We start from the raw sequence: 15772 nt of genomic DNA on the forward strand, positions 1-15772 counted from the left end.
AAAAACGTAAAATAGAGAACACAAACCATGGTAACCACTTCCAGTCCAATGAATCAAAACTACACACTAGAGGGATACCTTCTCTTTTTTTTTTTGTTTTTGTTTTGAGGCCACACAGGGCAGTGCTCAGATTTACTCCTGGCTCTGTGCTCAAAGATCACTCCTGATTGGCTAAGGGGACTTTGGGGGTTCAGGGAATAGAACTCAGTCAGCTGCATGCAAGGCAAATACCCTACCCACTATACTATCAGCAAACAGGCTTGCTGCTCAGACAAGCTTGGACCCAAATCTCAGGTTTGGTTTTTATTATCTACAAAGAGGGATGATGGCATCTGTGGACAGTTAAGTGAAGCCATGCAGGAGCCTGTCCCGTCGCCAATGGGATGCTCGGGTAGGAGTGGAAATCCACTCCATTCATGCAATCTACACTTTCCCAGCCAGAAGATTAATTCTAATTTCTAGTAAGTTTTTTAAAAAAGAAAAATACTGGAAATAGTACAAAGCTTATCCTAGCTCATTTGATAAACGCTATGCTTACCTAACTCTATACCAGATGTTCTCAAGGCTGCTGGTAATGTCCTCAGGGATAGAAAAATGGCTCTTAGTGGAGGTGCAGGAAAAATTAACCACTTTTAAGTATGACTCATAGCTATATATGAATAATACATATTTACTATATACATATTCAGAGAAATCTTAAAATTTCATTAAGGGGGGATTGTAGCACTGTAGCACTGTCATCCCATTGTTCATCGATTTGCTCAATTGGGCACCAATAACGTCTCCATTGTGAGACTTGTTACTGTTTTTGGGCTGGAGTGATAGCACAGCGGTAGGGCGTTTGCCTTGCACGCAGCCAACATGGCCGACCCGAGTTCAATTCCTCCGCCCCTCTTGGAGAGTCCGGCAAGCTACCGAGAGTATCTCGCCCGCACAGCAGAGCCTGGCAAGCTCCCCGTGACGTATTCGATATGCCAAACACAGTAACAACAAAGTCTCCAATGGAGACGTTACTGGGCCCGCTCGAGCAAATCGATGAACAACGGGAGGACAGTGACAGTGACAGTTACTGTTTTTGGTATATCTAATACACCACGGGGAGCTTGCAGGCTCTGACGTGTGGGCGAGATACTCTCGGTAGCTTGCCGGAGACACAATCACGAGGGTGGGGCGGGGGGGGAGACTGAGGAAGGCTGCTGCCTTCTATGAGAACCCTGTGAGAGGGTTAGTTCTCAAAACCACTGTCACACTCTTTTATTAAAACAAAAGAGGCAGAGAGAGAATGGCAGGGTTCAGGTACGTGCCTTACACAGAGCAGAGTCCAAGCCATCCCTAGCAGAGCCAGGTGTGGTCCTGAGGCCTCACAGACTCACAGGTGTGGTCTTGGAGGGTCCCATGCACTGCCTGACATGGCCTGGTTTGTCCCTGGCACTGCCAGATGTGGTCTGGAAGGTCCCCCTGGGCACCTCCAGGTGGCACAGCTCCATAACCCATGGGCTTTTCTGCTTGACTGAAAATCAGGAGGGTGATTCTCCAAAGTATATAAACTCTCCAAGGTACATTTTATAAGCTTCCAAATTATATAAAAATAAGAAAATGAATCAAAATTTATTTATAACTAATGGGGAGGGGCACACCAGGGGTGCGCAGGATTTACTCCCAGTTTGATGCCTAGGGTCACTCTTGGGGATGCTGGGAATGGAACTCAGGTTTCATTCATACAAAACACACGTTCACCCACTGAGATATTTCTCTCTGTCTGACTTCAGAGCTTTTTCTTCAAGGATCTGTCCTGTACAAAAAACCAAAAAACTAAAAAAAAAAGATGCTACACAGGACCTTTCTCTACAGAAACCTACATAAAGATTAAGGAAAAGAAAAAACAATCAAACTAGGGAGTTGAAATCCAAACTCATCTAAACTGAGTTTGAAGAAAAGAGGAGAAAGAATGCTGCTTGTTAAAAAAAAAAAAGTAACAACAACGACAAAAAAAAGCAGGAGATAAACTGAGTCAGACGTTATTGAAGGTAGGAAAGAGAAGGTAGTCTGATAAGAAAGGTTTTTAAAAATCTGTTTTGGGGGGACAGAGCACATCTGTGTGCACAGGGCCCATTCCTGGTTCTGTGCTCAGGAGTAATCTTTGACAGTGCTCTGAGAACATATGTGGGGCAGGAGACTCAAAGCAGGGTCAGCTGAATGCAAGGCAACAAATAGAAAAACAAAGCATTAACCATTAATTACATCTAAGCAAAGGGTAGAGTTCTCATCATTTTCACAGTAAAATGTTGGGAGGAAATGACTGAAATTATTAAAGTGTGAACAAACAGACACAAATCTTACTCATAGAGATTATGGACCCAAAGCTGAGAACTACTGATCAAGAGAATTCAATTTTTTATGTTCCAGAATCAACTCAAAACAATAAACTACTCAAAATGGGAAGAAAACACACTATGAAATCCACAGTTCTAACAGAGATAATACAACTTGGATAGCAGGGCAAAAGATTAAAAGAATGGTCTGTCATTTGAAGAAATCAAACTACCAATTCAAGTATCCCTCAAAACAACTCTCGCTTCTTGGTTCTCTTCCCCTTCACACACACACACACACACACACACACACACACACACACACACACGCACACTCGCACAAAGGAACTTGTCAAACTTTGAATATTTGAATAAGAGCTGTAAACTGTATACAACAACAAAATTCAGTGGCCTGCGTGGGTTCCAGCCATGCAGGCAGAAACAGTGCAGCTTCATTTACTAGAAACCTCCAGCTGGTTAAGCAACAAGTGCCTTGCTTTATTTGGTGCAGAGACTTCAGACATGAAACGTGCTAGTTACGTTAGATGTTCTCACTGAGGGAAATGATACGTGGAACCTCCTTTAAGAGTTTTCTGGAAAATCCTCTAAATCGATTATTTCAAAAACAAAATTTGAGCCTTCATGTCCTAGTCTTACCCAGTTCAAACATGCTAAAAATGTACTTTAACCCTTTTCAGAGATAATTAGATAAAGAGCTTTCTTTAGAAAGAATCACTCAAAATCCTACCAACAGTCAGCTCTTAAAATTGCTTAAGTCCAAGAAGAATTATATAAAGGCCTTCACATCTCTTGCAAATGAGCGTCTCCACTTCCTGCCCAGGTGACAAGTCTGGCTCTTAGCTGGCTGCTTTCCAAGGATACCCCAGTAACACAGGTGGGACAACTTAGGGTTCAATTTCAACAGAACTAGACCACTGCTGCCCATGCTCCCCTCAGAGATGGTAAGTGATGGTCATAGCTGTGGTCTGGACAGTAAAGAAACTGGACCTGTAAAAGCTCTGGGTGAATCAAGCAAAATTTGGAGCCTCTGGTCTGGAGTCCAGCTTCCTGAACTGCGGGACATGACCCCAAGTGTGGTCACACAGCTGAATGTGGCAAATTGTTTTAAAATAAATCCGTGATTTATAATGGGAAATGCTTGACTTGTGTACCTATTTTAAATGCTCAGGAACCCAAAATCAGGTAAAAGTTCTTGGGCAAAAAGGGATCAGGAGGGATAACGTTCAAGCCTTCACCTCAAGCACTTTCTTTCAGGGCTATCAGTAGCTAGCAGTCGGGGAGAAGACAGGCACACAATTCTCTTGCCCACATCTGCCACCACTCTGGCCTGCTGAGGAGTAACCAGCAGCCTCTCAATTTACAGCAACTTGCTCAGTGGGCAGGACGCCTATGATCTGCCCCCAAGAAGCAGCATATGGGCCTGTTTTGAAGTCAAAAGGCATTTAGGAACATACTCTCAAGGACAGACCTCTAAAAGCCCCTTCCTACTAGAAGGAAAGGAAACCACAAAATAGCCACTGGAAATTCTCTGTCATACTAGCTTGCTCCCAAGTTCTTGGCCAGGCTCATAGCTTTCAAGAGCCGTGAGGCCCTAACAGGGTGGAGAAGACATGTTATCCAGAGGCCAGTGCAGGGCATGCCCCACCCATGATCGCCACAGGCTCTGGGATCCCTCTGCAGCTGACAAGAAACAGTCCCAGGAGAGGCCAGAGGGGTCACGATGCACTGGGTTGAACTTGCTCCAAAGACTCACTGTCTGCACATATAGGCTTCATAGAGCTATTTTTAAAGGACTCCTAAAAAAACATTTCTCCAAAATGGCATAATTTTTCAGGCAAGGAAATACCTTTTGTCTGCAAGTCAAAGACAGTCTACCTCATCCACAAAGGCATGTGTGAATAGTATAACTGTATGCCCATAAAAAGATGATTTTTAAAAAGTACCAGAGTGGGGCTGGATCAATAGCACAGCAGGTAGCGTGTTTGCCTTGCATGCATTCAACCTGGGTTCGAGTCCCAGCATCCCATATGGTCCCCCGAATACCCCGAATTACTCAGGAGTAATTCCTGAGTACAAAGCCAGGAGTAACCCCTGAGCATCGCCAGGTGTGACCCAAAACACAATAAATAAATAAATTAAATAAAAGCACCAGAGCACCAAGAATGGCCACCATAAAATGACAAAAGCATGAGGATCTAATCTTTACTTGATAGTACTGCTCTGTAGCACTGTCCTCCCGTTGTTCATCGATTTGCTCAAGCAGGCACCAGTAACATCTCCATTGTGAGACCTGTTACTGTTTTTTGGCATATCGAATACGTCACGGTTAACTTGCCAGGTTTTGCCGTGTGGGCGCTATACTCTTGGTAGCTTGCCACACTCTCCGAGAGGGGTGAAGTAATCAAACCTGGATCAACCCAGGTTGGCTGCGTGAAAGGCAAGTGCCCTACTCGCTGTGCTATTGCTCCAGTCCAATCTTTACTTGATACTTTCTTATATTCCATGCTTTGGGGAGGAAGTGTCACTAGATACCAAGCCCAGGGCCTCACATATGTAAGGCAAGTGCTTCTCTGACAAGCCACCTTCTGGTGTCCATGTGGTATTTTTGAAACAATGATCCTCTGTACACATGATCAGATGCAGGCATGGATGGAAAAAACACTGCCCAATGTCCAAAGGAGCCCTATCAGTCATGGAGACAGCTCAGCCTCAGAGATTCCCAATGCTTCTATACACATTTCCAAAATCTCACAGAAAATAGGACCCTGGGATGGAGGGAGGGATAAGTAGTGGACACTCATCAAGTGGAGGTCTAACACCACCCCAAGCATCCCCATGGCCCTAGAGCATCACAACACAAACACTAGATATCCATACATCAGTCAACACACAAGTTAGAACATGTGTTTAAAAAATGTCAAAGACAGGGCTGGAGTAACAAAACAGCAGGTAGGGTGCCCTCCCACCCGCCCCTTGCCTGTGGCTGACCCCAGTGCAAACCTCAGTATCTCATCTGGACCTTCTGAATCCTTCCAGGGATGATCCCTGAGCACAGAGCCAGAGCCGACTCCCATCCCCGCCAAAGCAAAAATTAATTGAAAAATAAAAATTTATACTGCAAGATTCTTTTGGTCACTCAACAGAGTGAAGCAATGGTACCTTTTCATTAAAAAAAAAATCTCCATTATCCTCTTTGACATGGAAATAACCCTGGTCACCTCCTATAGGATGTCTCAGTTCCTATCCTTGGTTCATAACAAAGTTTTCTACTTTGTTTTTTTGGCATGGGGGAGGGCACACCTGGGTTGTGCTCAGAGGTTTTTCCTGGCTCAGCCTCAAGGATTACTCTGGCAATGCTCAGGGAACCGAATGGAATGCCAGGATTCAAACCCAGGTAAGCTGTGCGCAAGGCAAATGCCCTACTTGTTTAACTAGCTCTATAGCCCCAGGTTTTCTAACTCTTACAGACACGTGTATTCTGGAGATGAACATTTGTAACTAAGGGAGAACAGAAGCAAGAAAACCCTCTCCAGAGCTCATCAACTGTGAAAGACCTAAGTGAATGTGGGGATTCACAAAAAAACTGAGCAACAGTAAAAGGTTTCTGAGTGAACAAGACCAAAACTTCAGTGGAACAGCATCTTATAAAGCAAGGTGTGTTTCTGGCAGAGCTCATCATCACTACCTCTCTCTGGTAAACAAGGGGTGGCAGCGGGAGGCCTGAGGACCCTGCTCTGGATTGGCAGTTCCAGTGCAAGTCTGACCAGCACAGTGCAGTCCTCAGGTATGAGACAGGAAGAGTGGGACCCACCACACACTGAGAACAACTCGCTGTCAGTGCTTCCTGGGGATCAAAGGGAGCAGGGCCTGGTTTAAACATCTCCCGAGGCCCAACACTACAGGTTAGCTCCATTTCCAATCTGTGGCGTAAGATGGTGGACATGACCATCATGAGGCGAGTCAGAAGCAGTCACGAGCATGTGAAGTAAAATTTCAGATAAAAATAACTCAGAATAAGAGAGACGCAGCTCACTAAACCTATGGCGAATATCGGAATGAATTGAATATGGATTCCTGCACACATAAATGTACACTCACAAGCACAAAGTCACTTAATTGTTGGCCTGAATTAATTTCGCTTCTTTCCCTTCTAAAGCTACACAGAAAATCCTCTTGTGACCATTTCAAGAAGTATTTTTTGCTACTAAATTTTGCCAACAATCTGCTCACAGCATTCTAGCAGATGTTTCTGTTTTCAAACCTCTGGGAACTTGGCTGGATGTCCTTTCTTTCCTAGTGTTAAAAATAAAAGAAATGGTCCAACTGCTGCCTAACACCCCAGAGACTCATCCCCCACTGCTCAATCATACTACACATGTGACCACCAGATCCCTCCTCAAATCTTCTCTTTTCCATTAGAGAAGATGATTCCAATTACAATCCATTATGTTGCAAAGGATGACATCATACCGAAAGGGTTTTTTGCTTTGTTGGTAAAGAAAATACTGCCATGGATTCTTAGTTACTGGGGACCATCTGCAACAATCTAAGCCAAGAAGACTGCTGGACCTTGTGAACTTACAATGCGTCGAAAGGGGCGCTTGCTCAAGATCTATTCTCCACACAGGATGACACTCTTAGCCTGGGGGGTGGAGGGATCGGAAGAGTCTTGTCTTTTATCTAGCAATTCCCCTAATCTGTGACCCAAACTTACCTCTGTGACATCCATGACTTTGATGGCCGCCAGCTGACCGGTTTTAACATGCCGGCCCTGAAACACAAGAAAGAAAAGGCATTAACATTTTATATAATCACTAGAGAAAAACAACCGAAAGTTTGTTTCCATCTGGTTTGGTTTGGGAACTGGGGTACCACATGCTATGCCAGGGTTGCCTTGTCTACACACAAAGCAAGTGCCTGCTTCTTGCCTGCCTCTCAGACACTCTCTCCAGTGCCCTAAGTTTCAACAAATCATTTCTCTTGTATTTTACCCCCAAATGTAAAGATGATTCCCTGGCATCCAATACTGTGAGGCGATGTGTAATACCAAAGTATACTTCTAAATAAACAAAATAATTAGAAAAGCAAATGGATGCTGATAAAGCATCAACTCCCACTTTCTATTCTCACTTTCTTCCCCAGGTTTAACTTATGCATGTTGTCTTCCATCAGGTTGACCTTTCTCAACACTGCACAGGAAGGAAATGTGGTGGGCCCTCCAACCCATCCTCACCAAGCAAACAAAACAAAACCCTCTATACAGAGCTCCACTATTGTCTCTCCGGATCCCAGACAGTGCTGTGAGACCACGGAGGTGCTTACCACATTCCAAGAGGAGGTTTCTCTATGAATTTCATTTTTAAAGGGTCTCTCCTAAGTTCAACAGTAAGCAGTGCCCTTCCCTCAATGAGACTACAAAAGTCTAAAAGATGAACTTCAACCTTCTGCCAATATATCAGATTATTGCATTCAAAGAGTATTTTGCTTTTAAAGAAACAGTTTAAGTTATTTATCCCCAGTGCTTCACAGTGTTAGAGGCATAGCACAGTTTCATACTGAAATTATTACTACAACCAACATCACTTCCTGCAAATCAGACTGCTCATACTTTCCCGAAGTGAGATTTCAGTACTTGATTCACCTTTAGCTCATGAATGGGAAAGGAAAAAAAAAAAGCTCCTTTCTTTATTTGAAAAAAAGAACTCAGGGTGCTCAATACAGAGCACACCCCTCTTGGGTAAGGCCCCAGCATGACATCTGGCACTCTTGAAAGGAAAAGTCAAACAGTTCTCAGCAGACATGCAAGCCAAAAAAAGTTCCTGAACACTTTATCATGTTTCCAACAATCAGATAGTAAGCCTGTATTGACAAATACCTTTATGACACATGTTCCAAGGAAGGAATAACAATGACCAAAAAACCTAATCACAGCAAGGTTTTAAAAAGCAGGTTGCTGTGGAAGCAGGTGTCTGCCTGCCTCTGACAAAGTCCGAGAAAAGCAACAGCCTTTTGCCGAGAAAGCTTATAAATCCTGAGGCAAAGAATGTCAGCCACCCAATTTTTTATTATCCCTAATATATACCATAAAACCAACTCATGCTGTATCATCTTTACCTGAACCCTCACAACTCCATTAAAATAGAGCTGAACCTGTACATTCACTGAGACGTGAACTCCGGGGGCCAGAGGGAGTGAATGTAGGAGGCACCATGGCCATTTCTTTTCTCTCCTCCCCAGAGGGATGTGCCCATGACTCTCAGCTCTGCGGCACCATGGCATGTTCCACTTCTGGAGATCAGGCTGAAGTAAAAAAAGACCCAAGGCTCCATGATGTGGGTGTTCACTCTTGAGGGTCACTTTATCAATAAATCTTTCATTATGCACCATCGCCAGCTCCCCACAAAACTCAGCACAGGTTCCTCAATCTACTTCCCAAAGAACTAGAGCTGTGAGAGTTGAGTAATCCACATAGGATTCACTGGTGTGTTCCCTACACCAAGCTGGGAATGTTCCAATACAAATGACTACAAATGTCCAATTGTACCAACTTAACGTTTCTTCAAGTCTTTTTTCCTCTTTTATTATTTAGCTACCTTACATAAGAAAGGACCGTATCGTATAGTATTACATGGCTAACTGTTAGGCTGCACTGTGCAGGCTGTCATGTAGACACTCTGGGGGCTGCCGTATAAACCCACTGTGGAAGTCTGCCGGGTAGACACCAGTCTTCTGAGTTGTCTGGAGATGGTCATGCAGACATGGCTTCCCTGAGGTGTGAGCAGGAGAATCCCAGCAAGGACAGCGGCAGGCAGGGGACACAATGGCACCTCTCCCAGCCCAGCACAAGGACTGTGGCTGCACTGGCAGAAGGAATCCAGCTGCAGCCTCTCGCTCCCCGCTCGCCCTCCAAGCCTCCGAGCGTGCGCACAGCCATGCTGACGTGATGCGCTACTTGCCTCTACAGGGCTAGTTTGCTGCAGGTCTAAGGGGTGTCATGCTGAAGGAAGTCACTCGGTTACAGAACTCACTTTCACCCACAGAGCTCACTGTCCTGTCCCTCTCACATCTGAAGCCCAGAATTCCCCTAAGATGCTACAGGAATCTGAGAGTTTACAAACAGTCCCTAGGACTCATAAAAATCATTGCTCCAAATACATGAGAAAGCACAAATCGTGTGCCTATATATCTTTGGGGAAACATAGTATTTACTACATGAACTCATTATTTTATAGGTGATTTTGTGTTTGGCAGTTGGATTGTCATCAAGGTAATTCTAACAAATGTTAAGTTATCTTACATAAAATGCAGTGGATGTTTTGAAAAGTTTAAGAGCTCAAAGGTCAAGCAAGCCTAGTTTAGACACTGAGCCAAGAGTAGCCCCAGAACCAGGAGGTGTGATACCTAAACAAAAAAACTCAACAGAGAAGGAAGCCGACTAGGAGCACAGTTAGAACAACAAAAATATTCCATATGATGCTATAAAGGTGGATAGGTCACTAAGAATCTGTCCATACACAAGGACTATAAAATAAGAATAAATTCTGAAAGGATAAATTCTGAGGTTTGGAAGAGATTGTACATGTTTAATAAATGAAAAATCTCTATACATTTCTCTTACTTAAAGTTACAATTCCCCCACCCCCAAGCAAAAAAAAAAAAACTGAAAAAAAAAAACTGCCTTTAAAGTTCCAACCCACTTCTATTTTCTCTTATTTTTAAGAGCAAATATGTAAGCTGTGTGTATGGTGACTGGCATGAGCTCTTGGCTGTCCCATCACAGAACCCCTCTCTTTGAGTCTACAGTACCCCCATCCTCAAGGCAAAGACAAGCTTAAGCCCAGAACCACAGGTCTCCTTCATGGCTGCTCCTTCCCAATAAATATCCGCTAACCAAAATTAAAACAAAAGTTTGAGTAGGAGGAGGAGGGTATACAACCAAGATAACACTCCAGAAACCATCTAAGACCAGGAGAGAAGACAGCTCAAACCAACCATATCCTAGGAAACACCCATCTTCTAAGCGCCTCCTTACAAGAGAGAAGGAATAACAACACAAACACACACACACACACACACACACACACACACACACACACACACACACACACCGCTTCCCCAGACACATATTCCTGTACTCAAACAAAGTTAGTGAGAATTTCATTCTTCCTGTAGGTTAACAAGAAAGGGGGGTAGGGAGGGAAGCACAGTAACGTCCAAGTGTTAAGAGATCAGTCAGAACTTGCAATTTTGTAAGAAGACACTCTATTTGCTAGGGAGCTTAAAATTAAAGGCCTCAATGGAGAATGATTCCTTTCTTAGGTCAGAGCTGCTCTCTCTGGAACAATACTCCCTTTAAGGAAAATTATGCCCCAACAGCAGAACATGTAGACGGGACTTCTGCTAAGAATACAGCCTTCAAACAGACAGCAAGATTAGACTTCAACTGTCCACTGCACCCCACCTCACCTCCTCTAAACAAGAGTCATTTTGCTATGCAGTTAGGGAAAAGTAAAATAACAAATGCACCCCCATTTTTTTCCTATAAAAGACCAATCTGAACGGAAATCTTCTTTTGCCTAAAATCTTGAGTGCATTACAGATGCTTTTCTTAATGGCTCAGGGAGATCATTATGAACATCAATGACTAGCCTGTCCTTGCAATTAAGTGACAGCCTCAGGGAACATTACATCAGGCCAATGTTCTCAGTCCTACAAAGAGCCCACTCAACTAGGCTCTGCAAGCTGCTTTTGTCATTTTCAGTTTTCTGAAACTAATAGGCCAAAAGTGCAAACTCAAGTTTCAGCTGGGAGCGAGAGCACTGTTGGTAAGACATCACTGAGCAAGATCACCTTGACACAGAAAAACAGAGAACATTTTGATATGCACATACATAGAAATTCCTTTCCAGAAAAGACTGGTTGGTTGGCCAGATGTAGGTTCAGATGGGAGAAATAGAGAGATGCTTTCTTTTTTTTTTTGACTTTTTGGGTCGCACTGGCAATGCACAGGGGTTACTCCCGGCTCATGCACTCAGGAATTACTCCTGGTGGTGCAGAGATGCTTTTTTAAGATACAGTTGCATGACAAGGTATAGCTATGGGCCCTGAGAGATTAGGGGAGCCTGCAGGGAGTGAGGGGGAGCACCTCCATTGAACAGCTGACCCCAGTCTCATTCCGGACACCACATATGGTCCCGGGTGCACTGCCAAGAATAATCCTTTAGCAGAGAATCAGTAGTAGGCCCTGAGCACCACCAGGTGTGGGCCCAAAACAAAACAAAATTAAAGAGCAGTCCCTTCTGAGGGTCACCGCACCCTGTCATACAGCAGAGTTCTGAGCAAGTGTCTGGACAGTATCAAGGGTGGGAAGTGACACTTTCAAAAAGAAAATGACAAATACAAAAACACCACCAAAAGCAAAGTGTCCACAAAACAAAAGAAAAGGGGGAAAAGAAACAGCCTTCCCATTCTTCTTTAAGAAGTAAAGCCTGGAAAGTCTTTGCAGCCAAGCTTTCAGACCATGTAGATTCTATAAACTAACATTCAACACACATTTCTAACAATCTTCTTCTACTAACTTGAAAAGCCCAACTGACTTATGGCTCAGCAATTTTAATTTAAAAATCACAAAAGAAACTTTAGTGAAATCCATCCTTTAGAATAGGCCAACATTAGGTAAAGTCATCTTTCTAACTTAGCTGGTGAGACAGCTGATTAATCAATCTGATAATACCAGACCTGACATTTGATCACATGACTGGCAAGATATCACACTCCTAAAGCACTTTAACGAGTGGGTACTGAACAAAGATAACTGGCCAATAAGAGACACCGCCCATAAGAAATACATTCCCTACATAAGGGTTCAAAAGCTGCAAATAAAATGCTTTCTTATTTGTTGACGACCAGAAGCTACTAGTGAGATCAGCTTTCTTTACTTGTCTGCATTGTCCATATTTTTAATGATGAAGCTTCTGTTAATATTTTAAAGTAGAAAAATACGAAACATTTTCATTACCTTCTTTTTTTTTCATGTATTAAATACTGCTCCAACGTCAATGTGTTTAACACTAGATCGTGATGTCCAAAGAGTGAAATGTGTTTGACACTATACTACATTGTTTGAAGAGTGAAATGAATTCAGGACACTGGGCAGGAGGTTTACCTCTAGCAGAAATAAGATGCACAATTGGCTTATCACACCTGTCTGAACATGTCTGTGGAAAATCCTCCCCTAACAAAATACCCCAAGATTGGAATATTCTCCTGGGTAAAACAGCTTAGGTCTTAGAACACAAAGGGTTTACACTGCCACAGGAAGAACAGTGTAAACTATTAAGGGTCTTTCAGATGTAGAAGACAACATACCCAAAATTAGAATAGGAAATTAGCAGAACTTTATACTTTAAGGGTCCCTGCTGATTGGCTCTGTGAAATAGCCCAGCTTCTGCTCATCATGTACCTACTGAATGTTGACATGCTTACTAACGATCTTTAAGTCTGTCAACTTAAAACAATGGCTCATGTGTTGTGAGGATACTGCTGTGAAGATATTGTACTAAATAAATGACCAGCTCACTTGAACAGTCACGGTGTTTGTTTGTCTCCTTATGTTTGTCTCTTTCTCTGAGATTGATCCCTGCTGGACAGAGATCAAAGGTGCCAACCCAACTGACTGTAGACAATGGCCCTTCTTCTGCAAACTGGGAACAGCAGCTGCCTTGGGCAGCAGAGCCTGCTGGCTAAGAACAGGCTCCCCAAGCAGCAGGAATATACCACTCAGGAGTATGTGCCAGGGGCATATGGCCTTGAGTTCAATCCCCAGAACATAAAGCATTTAATAGAAAGCTTGGCCTCTATTTATCATTATTACTAGTAGCATTGCTATTGCTACAACGATGGTGGCAAATAACTTCATCCCCATAGACAGCATAGTGATTAGGATGCGCACAGGGTAGCTGCTGTGATAATGTATCACGGTATCTGATAAATGAGCTTCAGAAGTGTGGCTCACCTAAGATCACGTACCCCGTCAATTTCAAAACTACCAGGAGTGGTGAAATGTTTTTCTCCAACATGAGGTTGTCTTCAAAAGGGTCAACTATTAACCTTAGTTATAAAAACCATCACAAAAGCACAAACACGTAATCACTCAAATAGCAACTGAAATAGATCATCTGAGTTTTTCTCCTACAACCCTGTACAAATTAACAGCACCTACAGTTTCGATCAGATGAGTTTTCTACTCACTTAAACATCATTTACTACGTTCTACTACTTTAACTATTAATGAAGAAATGATTCTTACTCAAATAGTCTACCATATAATTCTCAATCTGAACTCCCATCCTTTTATCCTTTCTTGCTAGTGTCTTGATAGGCAAGCTTGTAAGATAACCTTAAGTCTGTGCTCCAAGGCAGGGAGTCTAAACCAGGTTAATGCTCAAGTTTCTCACAGATGAAGAGGTAAGAAACAACTAGAAGGGCTGGAGAGATAGTATGAGGAGGAAGGCACTGCCTCACACGCAGCCAACCCTAGCTGGATCCCCAGTACCATACTGGTCCCCCAAGCCCCTCCAGGAGTTATCCCTAAGCACAAAGTCAGGATAGCCCCTTAGCACCACTGGGTGTGCCCCATATGCATTCCCAAAGATCTCTTAAAAATGAAAAGAGAGGGCTGAAATGATAGCACAGCAAGTAGGGCGTTTGCCTTGCACACAGTCAGCCTGGGTTCAGTTCCCAGCATCCCTTATGGTCCCCTGAGCTCCGCCAGGAGTAATTCCTGAGTTCAGAGCCAGGAGTAACCCCTGCGCATTGTGAGGTATGACCCAAAAAGCAAAAATAAATAAATAAATAAATAATAAGATAAAAAAAAAACAAGAAAAAGAATCAAACTGGAAAAGGAAACTCAAATTAGGGGAGGGGGTGGCTGAGAGGAAGGGAGAGGAAGGAGCTTCAAGAATGACTACTCGATGAATCCAGTGTCACACCACGTTATCATTAACTGAGATTGAACTATGTCATTTGCTGTGAAGGAAGAGCAGACAGCATTGGAATGGCACAAATCTATAATACTACAGGACTCCAGGAGGAGGAATAAGATAAAATAGTGAATTTTCACAAACACTTTATTAGAATGAAAAAATATTTACCCAGAGCAAAAAACAAGACACATAATTCTACGGGTAGTGTTCAGGGCTTACTCCTGATTCTGTGCTCAAGGGTCACTCCTGACGGTGCTCAAGGGACCAGGCATGGTTCTGGGATCAAACCCAGGCCAGCTGCATGCACGCAAGCTCTTAGAGCCTTGTACTGTTTCTCCAGCCATGGGTTCTCTTCTACCTCTCATCATTTTCCCAACCAAGAAGTTTTCCTACATTTCTCCCTTGTAACTTCATAGTTCATTTAACTGTTAGAATTATACCCACTGCACTAATTTTACTACTAAAATAAGCACATTAAGCATCACCAAAGTATTCAAACTCAACTCTTCTCATAGGCTTATAGGAAAAGAAAGAAGGAGAAAGAAAAGAGAAGTTTCAGGTACAAATCAAAAGGCACGGGATAAAAGAAAGCCAAGCATTATGATTCCCTTCTGGGCTTCTGATCTGTCCAAGATCCCTTCCCATCACCACTACCCCAAGTTTTAAGACTTTCAAGTTGTTCCTTGCTTTCTTCTTAGCATATCAAAAACTGAACAAAATAACAACAACAACAACAACAACAACAACAACACAAAACTGCCCTTGAGTGGGATATTTAGAGCAGGTGTGGAAAAGTGCAAGTATAAGCAGTGTGTTTCTCCCTGATCTCTCCACAGAAGAATGAGGAGGTTTCCAAACTAAAACCATTTCTGTTGCTGCAACCTCCAAAATGACATGACTGAGGCCTGTGAATGGACTCTAAGAGCAGTGTCTGTCTTCGTTTCATTTTCAAAATCTGAATGCAATTCTTGACTGGCCTGTGCCCACCCACCATCCTGCCGGTAAGAAAGGAGGAGGAATCTGCTGACAGGGTGGGGGAAGGTGTGGAGCAGCAAGACACTGTCCTCTAGACTCCAACGCTGATGCTCCTGTAATCCAAGGGAAAGAATGATAGAAGAGTTGTTCTGGGCTCCACAGCATACTCAGCTCTGAACAAGGGCTTTTTACACATATGCTGGAGGAACCAAATCCAATCCTTGGCCATACATGGTACCCCAGCACGTTATCCCAGTTGGCTAGAAATACATCCCCTGAGTATTGCCAAGCCTGTCCCAAACATGTTATTTAAAAATATATTATCCATTGGGGCAAGAGAGATGGCACAGCTACTAAAGTACTTGCCTTGCACACAGACAACCTTTGTTCAATTCCCAGCATCCCATATGGTTTCCTTGAGCACAGCTAGAGCAGAGAGTCCTGAGCACAGAGCCAGGAGAAAACCCTGAGCACCACAAG

The 15772-nt window shown here is 43.3% G+C and overlaps 1 protein-coding gene across 33 annotated transcripts in view; it reads right to left on the reverse strand.

Moving 5' to 3' along the window:
* Window positions 1-15772, reverse strand: part of MAP4K4 (mitogen-activated protein kinase kinase kinase kinase 4) — a 144657-nt gene that overhangs the window by 77579 nt on the left and 51306 nt on the right. For all 33 annotated transcript variants that reach the window (XM_056128234.1, XM_056128231.1, XM_056128203.1 and 30 more), the window contains exon 3: window positions 7048-7104. In XM_056128234.1, coding sequence (XP_055984209.1) covers window positions 7048-7104 — 57 coding nt within the window. The remainder of the gene's footprint in view (window positions 1-7047; window positions 7105-15772) is intronic.

This window comes from Sorex fumeus, unplaced genomic scaffold (assembly GCF_029834395.1).
Source record: "Sorex fumeus unplaced genomic scaffold, SorFum_2.1 ptg000006l, whole genome shotgun sequence".
Classification (NCBI taxonomy): Eukaryota; Metazoa; Chordata; class Mammalia; order Eulipotyphla; family Soricidae; genus Sorex; species Sorex fumeus.